This window comes from Anopheles darlingi, chromosome 2, assembly GCF_943734745.1.
Source record: "Anopheles darlingi chromosome 2, idAnoDarlMG_H_01, whole genome shotgun sequence".
In the NCBI taxonomy this organism is placed as follows: domain Eukaryota; kingdom Metazoa; phylum Arthropoda; class Insecta; order Diptera; family Culicidae; genus Anopheles; species Anopheles darlingi.
This window is the reverse complement of record NC_064874.1, coordinates 52,453,470-52,465,972: the sequence shown is the minus strand read 5'-3', so window position 1 is coordinate 52,465,972 and position 12,503 is coordinate 52,453,470. Positions and strand designations below refer to the sequence as shown.

The window sequence follows — 12,503 nt, the reverse complement described above, 5'->3', positions numbered from 1 at the left end:
CAGCGGCAGCAGCTGAACAAGTTGGTCAACTCGATTTTCCCGGTGAATCGCCACGTGGCGGTGGTGGTGAACCGCGAGACCTAACTCATACAGAATGACATCCATTAGAAAGCCACTTCTTATTTTACTTCCTGCATGATGAAAGTGAGCTCCGGAGGGTAGTCCACCCACACACTAACTTCCCCAAGAAGATAATGATGGCTGGCAATTCGTATTTGGCTCCGGACTGGCCGTGAAAGGGGATATTTATAAAAATAAAATGCCTGCCGGAGGTTGCGCTGTTCACCAAGGAACACTATAAGAACGAAAACGCGGAGATCTGGCCGGATCTGTTACTCGAAGCGATCGTTAGACCAGATTGGATGGTTAATATCGATATGTCGATGAACCTGCCCAACGTCCACCAGCTGCATCCCATCGAAAAATACGGTGATAACCTAAATCGTATCATGTATTGTAACAACTTTTTGGCGAAAACGGATAAGGTTTGAGATGTGATTGAAAAAGCCCAGAAATATCTGAGAAACATGCGTGCAAAACTGTTTTTGACCGTCATGTCGAAAATTCCGAATAACTACTGGAACGCTGCACGGCGCAATCGGAATTGTATGTGATAAGTGATAAAATTGCCTTCCAAATGCAGTTTATAGATCTCAATTATCTGTCTTAATTTTTTTCTTATAACCATTCAAATTTTTCTTTTTTTAATGCAGACGTTATTTATGCATTTTCCGTTAACGTGATCGTTTATAAGGCTGATATTGGAGAATCTGCCTTGCAAGTGTAGGGTGCATAGCCTTTCATCAATAGCCATGAATCCGATGATATCAGACTTCAGCTGTTGACCTACGGCGAAGCCTGTTTCAATAGTATGTATAGTGTTCCGCGTGGCAGCTATAGTATATATCGTAGCGTATGCGTGGCAGCTATAGTATACTACTGTGTCCAAAAAATAAGGTGACATTGGATTTGTTTTGAAAGTTCCTTAATATTTCTTCCAAATTATTTTTTTTACCTTCAAAGTAATCCCTCCCAGACACAATGCACTTATGTCGACGAATTTTCCAGTTTTAGAAACACGTGAAAAAAATAACTTTAGGAATGGCCTTCGGTACCTTTTACGTAGCGACTTGAATCTGCTCTATCGTGTCAAAACAGTGTCCCCGGAACGAAATTGTGGACTTGTCTAATAGCCAGAAGCCAAATGTAACCAAATCAGGCGCATACGGATTTATTGTAACGATATGAGTGAAAATTTTGGCAAAAAAGTCACAGAAAACCAACGAAGTGTAAGATGGTGCATTATCGTGATCAAACACTGACGCGCTTAAGATGAAAAACATCCTTCCAAATGTAATTAGCGGATATGTTTGATATGCCAACATTATCTGCAAAGTCTCTTTTTGTTAATCGAAGGTTTTCCAACACCTTCCTCCTGAAAGTCTTTGCACCACCTGTAAATATTTTTTTTTGACATAGTATTGTCACCAAAGACTTTCTGTACCATTCGCATTGGTGTATCCGCAGCAGAAAATTTATTTTTAATGCTTAAAAATTTGCGACATGGCGAAAAACGAAGAATGCACTTTCAGCAGTTCACAAAATAATATGTATCTCAAACAGTAGTGAATATTTTGACGTGAAACTTGCCATGGTTATCAATAACAGTGCTGACAACCTACAAAAAATACAAAATTAAAGATATCCATTTACGCGGGATATTTGGATGCCGTGTCACCTTACTTTTTGGACACAGTAGTATAACGTTGGTCATGGTCATCCTTACTAACCTGATCAGTTTCGACGGTATCTCAAAGGCTTTCATGGCATCGTACAATTTTACCCTGGCTATGCTATCGTAGGCACCCTTGAAGTCGATGAAGAGGTGATACGTACCTCTTTTAAATTCGCTCATCTTCTCAAGGACTTGCCTAATGGTGAATATTTGATCAGTGGTGGAACTCCCTCTGCGGAAACCTCTCTGATAGTTTCGAACTATCTCATCGGCGTATGGGTCAAGTCGGTCCTGGAGGACAGGGGAGAATATTTTGTAGGCGGTTCAACACCGTAATACCTCTATAGTTGCTGCAGTCTAACTTATCTCCCTTCTTGAATATGGGATAAATTACGCCCGTGTGCCATTCCTCGGGCATAACCTCGCTATCTCATACCCTAGCAATCACTTGATGAATCTCCTGTTCTAGGGTTGCACCTCCATATTTGACCAGCTCGGCCTCTATTCCGTCGGTTCCGAGTGCCTTGTTATTTTTCAGTCGGCGGATGGCCTTTCGTGTTTCTTCCAAGCTCGGTGGCAGGATCAAGTTCATGTCTACCAGTGGAGCCTCTGGTGTGTCGTGGAGCTGGTCGTTTAGTAATTCATCAAAGTGCTGAGCCCATTGCGAGAGGACCTCTGGCTGGATACTGATCAAGTCACCATTCTTGCTGCGACAGCAGGATACCTTAGGCGCAGATGTATTTCGGTACCCCGCTATCGCTTGGTAAAATTGTTTTGTGGGACCGTATCGCACTCTGTTTTCTTCCAGCTCCCGGATTCGTTTTTCTTCCCACAATCGCTTCTTAATCCAGTGGAGCTTCTTCTTCTCTTTTCTTAGCCGGCCATAGTTCCCTTTGCTTGCCCGCGTCCTATGCCGCTGTTGCGCTTCTTGATACGCACAATTTTTGCGTTCCGTCACTAGTCTACATTCCTCGTCGAACCGGCCAGATCTGGTGTTGCCACGACGGCGTCCCAGAATGTTTTCGGCACAGCTATTTATGCATGTTTTTTGAGCGGGCCATCGCCCGCTCGTATTGCTTTCTTGTGTCAGTAGCAGGCCATCCCTGATTGCTTTTTCGTAAGCTGCTTGGACATTGCTGTCTTTCAGGGATGCCTTATTGTTTCGAGTCAGCGTGTTATATTTGCCCGTTTCTCGGGTGCAAGCTATTCGGCATCGGATCTCTAAACCAACCAGATAGTGATCCGAGCCTATTTTGGCTCCTCTAAAAGTTCCGACGATTAACATGCTCGATTGTCTGCGGCGATTGATCAATACGTGATCTATCTGGTTGGAAGTGGCTCCATTTGGGGATACCCACGATGCTTTGTGGATATCCCTTCGCGCGAATTTGGTGCTTCCGATCACCGGCGTGAACGTTTATGAGGCTGATATTGGAAAATCTGCCTCGCAAGCGTAGGGTGCATAGCCTTTCATCAATAGCCCTGAACCCGATGATATCGGACTTCAACCGTTGACCTACGGCGAAGCCCGTTCCAAGAATGTGGTGTTCCGCGTGGCAGCTATAATATATATCGTAGCGGGTGCTACCACGTCTGTTCCGAACACCACTGTCTAGCCAGCGTATCTCTTGCAGTGCTACTAGGTCCATGTTTAGCTTGGTTAGTTCATCGTCCAATTGGTTCAGGGCTCCGGTTCGTTGCAGAGTACGTACGTTCCATGTGCCTAGCCTCATTGAGCCAGAATTCGTTGTCCGGGGGCGTTGCGTATAGTCGTCATCGTTAAGTCCAGGTTTCGTGAAATTTTCCTTAGCCTTGCGCCCAACCCCCTGTGACGTAGGAGGACCACGTGGCCAACTGGATTAACGTCCTGGTGGCCGATGGGACGAGAGAGACAGCCGCCCCTAACCTGGAGTACAGACGCTGTTTGGAGCCGCCCTTAACCTGGAAAACAGACGCTCCAAAGAAACCTCGTTAGCTGGAGGTAACTTCTCCCCCCCCCCCCTCTTCTCAGCCATACTCCCCATCTTCCCAAGGTGTAGGTGTTACCCGTGTACCCAAGCTCAGACGTACGGGGGGCATGTTACCAGTCTACACGAGCAGAACCCATGAGCCCCGCGAGGACGCGACGAGTAGGAGTTAGGGAAGGAGAGCCTATATTAGCCTAGGGCTTCGGATCCTAACCTCATTTGTAGAGCGTACGCATACGCATTATCAAAAAGAGTAATAATCACCTCTTTGAATGAATATGAATATGTTTAATACCTATGAGATATGTGTAATACTCACCACAATTTCATTCTCTATTATCGAACTCATTGTAATGGGAATTTCTCGTTTGTTCGATTTTCGATTTTCTGCTCAAGTACGTTGCACTCAGTAGAGATTTTGCAAAGAAAGAATCTACTATTACGATACCATCGTTTATAGCACACTCCAAAAAATCTCTACATCTCACTTACTCGTATGTCGTCAGAGAAAAGTACTCTTCCCCTTTCATTCCCACTATCTTTTCCCAAACTAAAAATGACCACCATAATTGTTACCCGCACTAATACTTGTATCTACTACTGATCTAGATCTAGTTCATTAATGAAACGATTTAAAAATTCCAATATTTTTATAGCTTTATTTAGCCTGTCTTTTCATAGCTTTCAAAGCCTGTTGTATTTTAGTTTCCGCAGCAGGACGTGTTATACCAGGGAAATATTTTAGCATAATTTCATGTATCAGATGCAACGTATTCTCATGTTTCCGCAACGAAATTTTCTGATCTCCTCTGCCAGCCAAAGTACAGTGAATCGCTAGCTCTGGAGCAATTATTCTTTTTAGTTGAAACCAAGAATTTTCTTCCAACTGATCCTTGACTTGTTTCCTAAAGTGTTCTGCTGAAATGTTATCGAATTGCTTCAATTCTTCTTTTGTTCCAATTGGGATTCCCAATCCTGCTCCTATGTTGGTGGGGTGGGGGCGACGAGATCATCCAACGATTGGGGATCTTCCGGCCGTGGTGGATCCTTTTTATCCAGATTACACGACGGGCGTCTCTGGCGGTACTGGAGATGCGATCGAGGTATCAAGTTCTTCCTTTGGATTTGGATAAATCCGAGTTTTGCGATCTTGTTTCGCATAGTTTACAGCTGTGGTGGCTATTGCCTCATAATACAATACAATCGCTTTTAGGGAAAGAATTATCTCGCGCATTTCAGAACACGAGCTGCATTCAGTGGCCTTGTGATTCTGTGAAAGGAGAGCAAAACCGTTAAAACCTATCTATATCTATTTTAATGAAATAGAAACTCATTATACTAAATCTCAATTGAGTGTTTTACCTTTTCATCCATTTTCTTCAACGAGGACGTTGAGATTTTGTAACAATTTGTTTCATTTGTGTAGCAAGTGTTCGATAGTGACGATTCGATAACTTTCGGCGTCGAAGTTTCGGTGCAACTAAATGATCGGTGCAGATTTCGCGGAATTTCGCGCGGTGTGGTTGTGTTTGTGTGAAAATGCGTAAAAGGCGGGAAATGGTGACCTTCAAAGAGGCCATTTCGAGGTCTCTCGGCATGTACGCAATGTTGTATGCAATCTGCTACGTGTAAAGCGACCCGACCATCTTGTATGCGAATTAGTACTCTCTTCTCCACAAAATCGCGAAAAAATTGAGAAGTTTTTTTGGTTTTTTGAACAATTTTGGTGAATTTCGTGGTTGTTGTGATAAGATAAAGATGATAAGCGCTAGTTAAAGTCTTTTGCAAGTCTCGCCGTACTTCTCGTTGAAAAGTTAAACCTTCCCGACCACGCAAATTGTGCAAAAACTCATTTCCAAAGTTAGTGCAATATTAAGTAAAATAGTAAATCCCCGAACCTTCTTCAGCTCGGAAAGATGAAAATTTGCAAGTGTCTGCTATCTTTCGTGCTCCTGCTGGTTTTTATTCTGTTCAGCTTCGTCGCCGGCGTTCTATTCGTTTGAGGACACGGCTGGGTGTCCTTCCGGATGTCCGGATCATCTTCCGGCGCATCTTTACCGGTCATCGAATCTTCCATCTTCTTCCACCGCGGTCTTATCGCTAATCGGACGTTGCCACCGTTCCGGGTCGATTCCGGGTCACGAATCCAGGTAATTTGCCCGACGAAATGGTTTAAATTTGGCGGTAATTCCAGGTTCTAGGATACTAGCTGTTTTTGGTTGATTTAAGGTTTATTAGAGCATCCGTGTGTCCTTATTTCGTCTCATTGTTCACTGTAAGCCACTCTACATTGTGACTACAGGGACGTTCTTTGTACGGCGCTATCTCCGTATCGCTCGCTTGATTGCTGGTGGAGGGTCAGAGCTTATCCTTCGAGGATCGCAGGACTCCTCTTTGTGCGCTGATGTTTGCTTGTTTCTTGCTGGAGCATAAATTTTGGACTCATCATTCATGATATCAGTTTCTTACGCATTCCTAAATGTGTCGCACTTGTTATAACCGAACAAAGTGGGCCCGCTGACTCATCCGTAACTCTTTCACTGCTTGATTACAGCTCACGGACTTTTGCGAACCAGTCGCTGAAAATCGGGAATACTTCAGTGCTGAACTAGAATGTCTGAAGTAAATGCCATCAGGACCACCGTCCATACGATCTATCGCCAGCAGCAGGACCAACAGCATCCATCAGGCCTGCTGATGTATCGCGGGATGCCGGGATACGGCAACGGGCCTCCCCAATCCACGCTTGCCAGTGACTAAAATGCCGTCCTCTCTAATCGGGCCATTTAGTCTATTCACAAAGTATGACGAACCTCAAAAAATCGTTGAACACACCTCGCAGCGGCAGCTTCCTTACCGCTACAGCATCAAAAAAAGCCGTTGCGTCTGCTCAAACCAGAGGGCTGGTGTCAAGACTCAGAGAATCGTTCGGCCGGAAGCAGAAAACGACTTCAAGACTGAAACGACTGAAACTTGGAACTTCTTCGCCGTTACGACGACACTAGACTAGTTTATTGGGTGTTTCCACAAAAAAGAACAACTTACAGACGCAACTTACGAACTATCACGAACGCCGCCTAGCTTAAGAAACTAGTACTCGTCTTAGTCGTGTTACTTAGCACGTGTTAATTTGCGTTGCGAAGTTACCTACATCCGCTCCTAGCTTCTAGCTCTGGCTCTTACCTTACCCTCTCACTTGACAAATACAAGGACAAACAGTTCAAACTAACTAACCTACCAGCAACCTACCCTCGTTTCTTCTCTCTCTCTTTTCTACACCTCTAGACTAAGCTTGCGTCCCTTACCTACTACCTTTCAGCTGAACCTTTCAGCCTAAACCTCAACACTTCGAACAGAACAGAGGCTTTCCAACTAACTAACTAACCTACTAACCGCTCTTACAAGTCACCACCAGCACCTTTGCAGGAAAACCCAAAGTAGGCGCCTGCCAGTGGATTTTGAGAACGTTCAGCCTTCCGCAGGTCATTTGGCAGGAGGTAGCGAGGCGCGAATTTTGGTCACTCTGGTTCCTCTAGCAAAGTTGTGGCGGCTCAATGCAAAGCGGTCAATAGCCTAGCTGTTCATTTTCCTAACTTCGTCCTAGCTTTTAGGCAGTTTTCATAAACCTTACACTGATAATTTCCTTAAAACTACCTCACTAACTAACTACCTACCTACCTCACTAGAAACTAACTATACTACACTAACTAACTACTTAAACGTCTATAACTCGGCCGATTTTCTTCGTCGCCCAGTACGCCGTTCCTCCCTATCTACACCCACTCGAATAGCGCCGGCCGCTCTTGCTGTTTATTTGTTTATTTGTTTATTAGAAATATGAACTCAACTGACATGCAGTGGTCTTATTGAGTATTCTTAAATCTAGCCCGCATTCAGGGTACATAATACATAGACAAACATAAATAATAAAAACGTAAAAATCACGCACGCTGAACGTAGCACAGAACTAAACGAAGACATGGTCATATTAAAGTCAAAGCGGTGATAATGGTCATTGAAATGGGACAGGGACGCTACAATGGGGTTGCTCAACCCAAAGACCGTACGGCACCTAGGGGGAACTAACCCGAACTGGGATCTCAAGCGTCTAACAGGAGCGTATAGTAACAACTGATTAGCCGTGGCCACACGGGGCGAAAACTCTAGCGCAAACGAAAAAATTAATGCCAAAACGGTTTCGCTTAACCCTTACACGCTGTCAAACTTTTATACGTCCGCGGACTTTTTCGCTGAACCCTTGACGCTATCGAACGCTTTATTTACGAAAATGTAGGTTCTTTTCGTATTGTTTTTGCATTTTTAATATAAATATAACAGCAACAGCAACAATATCGTTAAAAACTGCAAAATTTTTTCGGAAATCAACTTCAGCGGCCAAAACACAGATGAAAACAATACGTTTGACATTTCGGCATAAATTTTCGGGTTTTTACCCCTGCCACACGAAGCGAAAACATTTTGGCATTAATGTGCAAATTTGCGCGCAAATTTTCGCCCCGTGTGGCCACGGCTATTGGGTTTTTACGGGTCCGGGTGGGTAGCCCTGCGCCCAAGCGACAGCCGCCCCGGTGCTGGGGTACAGACGCTCCAAAGAAGAAACCTCGTTTGATGAGCCGTGGCCACACGGGGCGAAAACTCTAGCGCAAACGAAAAAATTAATGCCAAAACATTTACGCTTGCCGTTTACATGCTGTCAAACGATTATAGGTCCGTGGAGCGTAAAACCTAGAGTAAAAGCTGTTTGCAAACGGAAGGGCTCGCAATATGTTCTATTTGTGGTTTACATTGATAGATAGTGATCATTGCTAGTGTGTTCAATCCTTTTCTTCCACAAAACGATTTTAATTTCCTCAACCCGGCCACGTAAACATATCGAAGCGTAAACGATTTGGCATTAATTTGTAAATTTGCGCGCAAATTTTCGCTCCGTGTGGCCACGGCTATGGAGGTAACGGTAAAATGGCCCTCGGGTGATTTATTCTCTTTTTTCCAGGTCTAAAAGTTTGAAACGTAAATTTATCTATTAAGGAGAGTGGAGAGGATAGATTTCTGCATTATGATTTTAGTTATCGATGATCCTACTACACTGCAATAGACTTCCGTCGAGAGAAAGGTCTAGATGCAAACGGCGGTCAATGCTTCTTGGTTTCTGTTAAAAGTTCGTACAACTTTTTTTTAACTCTTGGCAGGGCGGCATTTGCTGCAGAGGCAATTCTACGACAGAGGCAGTTTTCTAGTTTTCTATGGGCAGTTTTGTAGTGTGTGTCTGTGTATCGTGCGTGCGAACGTGGGGGATCGCGTGTGTGCGCCTCTGCGGCCTTGTTTTGGACGATGTTGTTGTGAAAATCCATGAAAATTGGGAAATTCTTAAATTCCTGCGCGATAGGCAGAAAATCAAGTCGTTTGCATCTCCCGCCGTCGTTACCGGTGTATGGTGCACTTGAAGAACCGCTACCAACGCTGCAGCAGTGCGATTCTTTATCAAAGTGGTGTTTAATCACTGCTCGGAACGTAGATTTGAGATACTGCTAATTCAAGTAATTTAATTCAAGAAATTCCTAAGTAATCAAGAACAATGCCTTCATTTCGCCAAAAAGTGACCACCTATTTGAGACAATTAAGCTTTGCATCCGAGCGCGAATCCCGAAATCAAGTAGAATCCGGACCATCCGGAAGCTTTATATCTCAGTATCTGGAAGGGTAAGTGTGGGCTATGACCCTGAACACCACATAGATTGATTGGTGGCCTTTTCTGTACCCCAGAAACTTGTCTTGTATGATTCTGAAATATGTTTTTCCCGAACAGCGTATGGGAACCCCCGGATTCCATTCCGGTGGTATACAACGGTAAATCCCCGGAAGAATTACCAGAAATATCAATCGCTCGGTATGTAGTGGCTCACTCGATTTGTGATGCGGCGTATACGGGGCCATTAGAGGGCCTAACAGGCGTGAGGCGAGCCAAGTCCCACCTTACCCCTGGAATTGCAGACGATATTGATTACATCGATGTTATGCATGAGACTACCGTCGACAGAGCGTCAGGAGATTCTGCAGCCCCGAAAAACTTACGACTAGAACATCGTGAACAAGGTTCTAGTTCTGATTCCACCATTCCGTCCGACAATAATAATATTGTACACAATGAAAAACACAATGAACCTCAAAGGAAGAAATCAGTTTCAAGCATGATATCCAAGTCTAAAACACCGATTAAGGAAGAAAATAGCAGTAAAGCGTCGGGTATCCATACCTGCTCTGACATAGAACCCGTAGCGTGTATAGCTGATTGGAACCGTGCAACGGAAGATGCTTACGGAATGTCTATTTCATTGTACGAAAAGAATTTACATACTTTGGGAAGCGTCGGTGATCCGATAGCCGATTGTTTTGGGATTGCAACAAGACAGGATTCCTGTATTATGGCAATGGCAGACGGTGTGAATTGGGGTAAGTTTGTGCGTGTCATAAGGCAATTGCTTAATATTTCCACTAATTTGTTATTTGTTGTTCTTTATACATTACATATCTTCTTATACATTACGTGTGCTTTATACATTACATACATTAGGTGAAGGAGCACGAGTTGCTGCGAGATCTGCTATCCAGGGTTCAATGGAATATCTCAATTCCGCAATTTTCGGTCTCCATCGAGGTAGGCCATAATTTACGACCAAGTGTACCTCTTTTTGAGGACTTTCAACGTTTAGGCAACGTTTGATTTTGTTGCAGGCAGTATTTAGTCGGGCGAGGACATGTGACCACTAATTTTGGTGACTGCTCTGGTCCCAACCTCGGTGACTGCTCTGGTCGAGACTCCCTTATATAATTTTGCTCTGGCATTAAAAATAATGCATTTAAATCAATGCACATTTGGTACATGTTCTTAGTTCTATGGCATATGTTCTTAGAGCAGACCAATTTATTTCCCTTTTTAATTGTGAGATGTATGCCTCTGTACCAATCGCTTGGTATGACCTCGTTATACCAAACACTATCACTTGATGAATCTCTTGTTTTATAGAAACTCTTCTATACTTGACCATTTGCGCTTCTTTGCGATGGCAAAAAACCAACATGGAAAATATTTGGTTTTGATTTTTTTTTGTTTCTTCCAAGATCTATAAACCATAATAAACTCATTTATACCGGTGGAGTCACTGGTGCATCGAAAAGCTAGAGCCGTTAAAATATAAAAATATCAATTACAGTAAATGAGAAATGTTGGTTAATTCTGAAAAAGAATCTTTTGGCAAAGAGTAGTCAAACAGAGTTTATTGATCTCATTTTAAAGCTTGAAATTGTAAACAAAATATAGCCTTAAAATATTGTATTTTTGATGATTTGCAGTTTCAACAACAAAAGAAGTATTCGTTAGTTTAATACGAAGCTTCTGGGAGGCACATAACTATATATTGCAAGTCGGAGGAGCCCTGAGTACGTTAACAGTTGCTGTCGTGTTGCCCGTCGAGGACTCTAACAACAGTATTGTTTGCTGCTGTAATGTTGGAGATTCCCTAGGTTATATATTTTCGAGAAATAACATTGTTCGAGAGATAACTCAAGGTAAGAAATATAGTGTGAAACAATAAATAACAATTCGGAAAATAATTATTCATTTGTTTTATTCTTAGCCTCGCATAATGTTAATCTCATACGTGATATGAGGGACGCTCTTGGCGCACTTGGTCCTGTTTATGGTGACAAACCGGAAATGGCCAACCTCACGTTGTCAATGACTGTTGTCGAAGAAGGTGATATCGTCTTTCTTACTTCTGATGGGATTAGTGATAATTTCGATCCTGTCGTCGGTCGCTTTGCAGAAGCGGCGATCAATTTCGGAGGCAACAGTAGTGTAGCATATGACAACAACGCCTCACTTAAGCAACAAATGAGCCCTCACCAAGCTGAAAGAAAAAAAAAAGTGTCATTGTTGGCACCTAAACGACAAAATAAAAGTGCACCGACGTTAGCAGTACTGGAAAATAATCCAGAGCGAAAAGGTTTAGGTAGTATCCAGGGCGCAAGAACTAATAAAAACAAGCCAACAATTAGCGATAAAGAAAAAACAATAGAATCCAAATATGTAACACGCTCGAAAACGTTTATTGAGTCAGCAAGAACAAGCCGACAATCATATAACGCTAGTAATAGGTCCGGTTTAGTGCTACCGAAAGTAACAGCAGCACAAAGACATATGTTGACCTTATTAAGAATGGCTGATCTGCTGGTTTATGGTATCAATGGATCGTTGCGACCTTGTTCAACCGCTAAACAACTGTGCCAACTGCTTATTGATTTTGTTTCTTGTATCACTGTAGCAAAACGAAAGCTTCTAGAACAGCGTGAGCTCTATTACAAGGTGGTGACAGGTGCTGATGGATCTCGTAAAGAGATTCGCAATACGGTACAAGAGCATAAAGCTATACGAAAGCGACTAGTAGATGGCACTACATTTTCTCTACTACCTGGCAAGTTGGATCATGCTTCAATTGTTGCTTATAAGGTGAAAATTCGTAGTTCCGAAAGTCATATTACTTAACTGTACTTGATCAGAAAGTAGCAAGTATTTCATTGTACTATTAAAGTCGTTTGGCACAAATAACCATTTCTAAAACGCATTCACACATTTCTATTAAAAAACCAATGCTATTAGAATGAAAGTTAAAAAAAAAAACCTTAGTTATTTTTAAAATACATTAAAATAAGAGTTTCTTCGACTGTAAAATGAATCTATGAATAAACAAAGCGTGCTAATAGTTTATCTCACTTAAGCTAGG

The 12,503-nt window shown here is 42.8% G+C and overlaps 1 protein-coding gene across 1 annotated transcript; it reads left to right on the top strand.

Moving 5' to 3' along the window:
- Window positions 1-9,017: 9,017 nt before the first annotated feature.
- On the top strand, window positions 9,018-12,451 carry LOC125948375 (PP2C-like domain-containing protein CG9801). The gene is made up of 5 exons (XM_049674356.1): window positions 9,018-9,423; window positions 9,530-10,173; window positions 10,295-10,378; window positions 11,074-11,289; window positions 11,358-12,451. Exons 1-5 carry the CDS (start codon window positions 9,299-9,301, stop codon window positions 12,263-12,265), a joined length of 1,977 nt encoding a protein of 658 aa, XP_049530313.1. The 5' UTR covers window positions 9,018-9,298; the 3' UTR covers window positions 12,266-12,451.
- Window positions 12,452-12,503: the final 52 nt, after the last annotated feature.

Bases quoted from the DNA above. Each gene is read 5' to 3' on its own strand.
- LOC125948375 (XM_049674356.1), top strand. From the start codon at position 9,299: ATGCCTTCATTTCGCCAAAAAGTGACCACCTATTTGAGACAATTAAGC. The intron at 10,174-10,294 runs GTAAGTTTGTGC...TACATACATTAG, and splicing joins GGCAGACGGTGTGAATTGGG to GTGAAGGAGCACGAGTTGCT. The intron at 10,379-11,073 runs GTAGGCCATAAT...GATGATTTGCAG, and splicing joins AATTTTCGGTCTCCATCGAG to TTTCAACAACAAAAGAAGTA.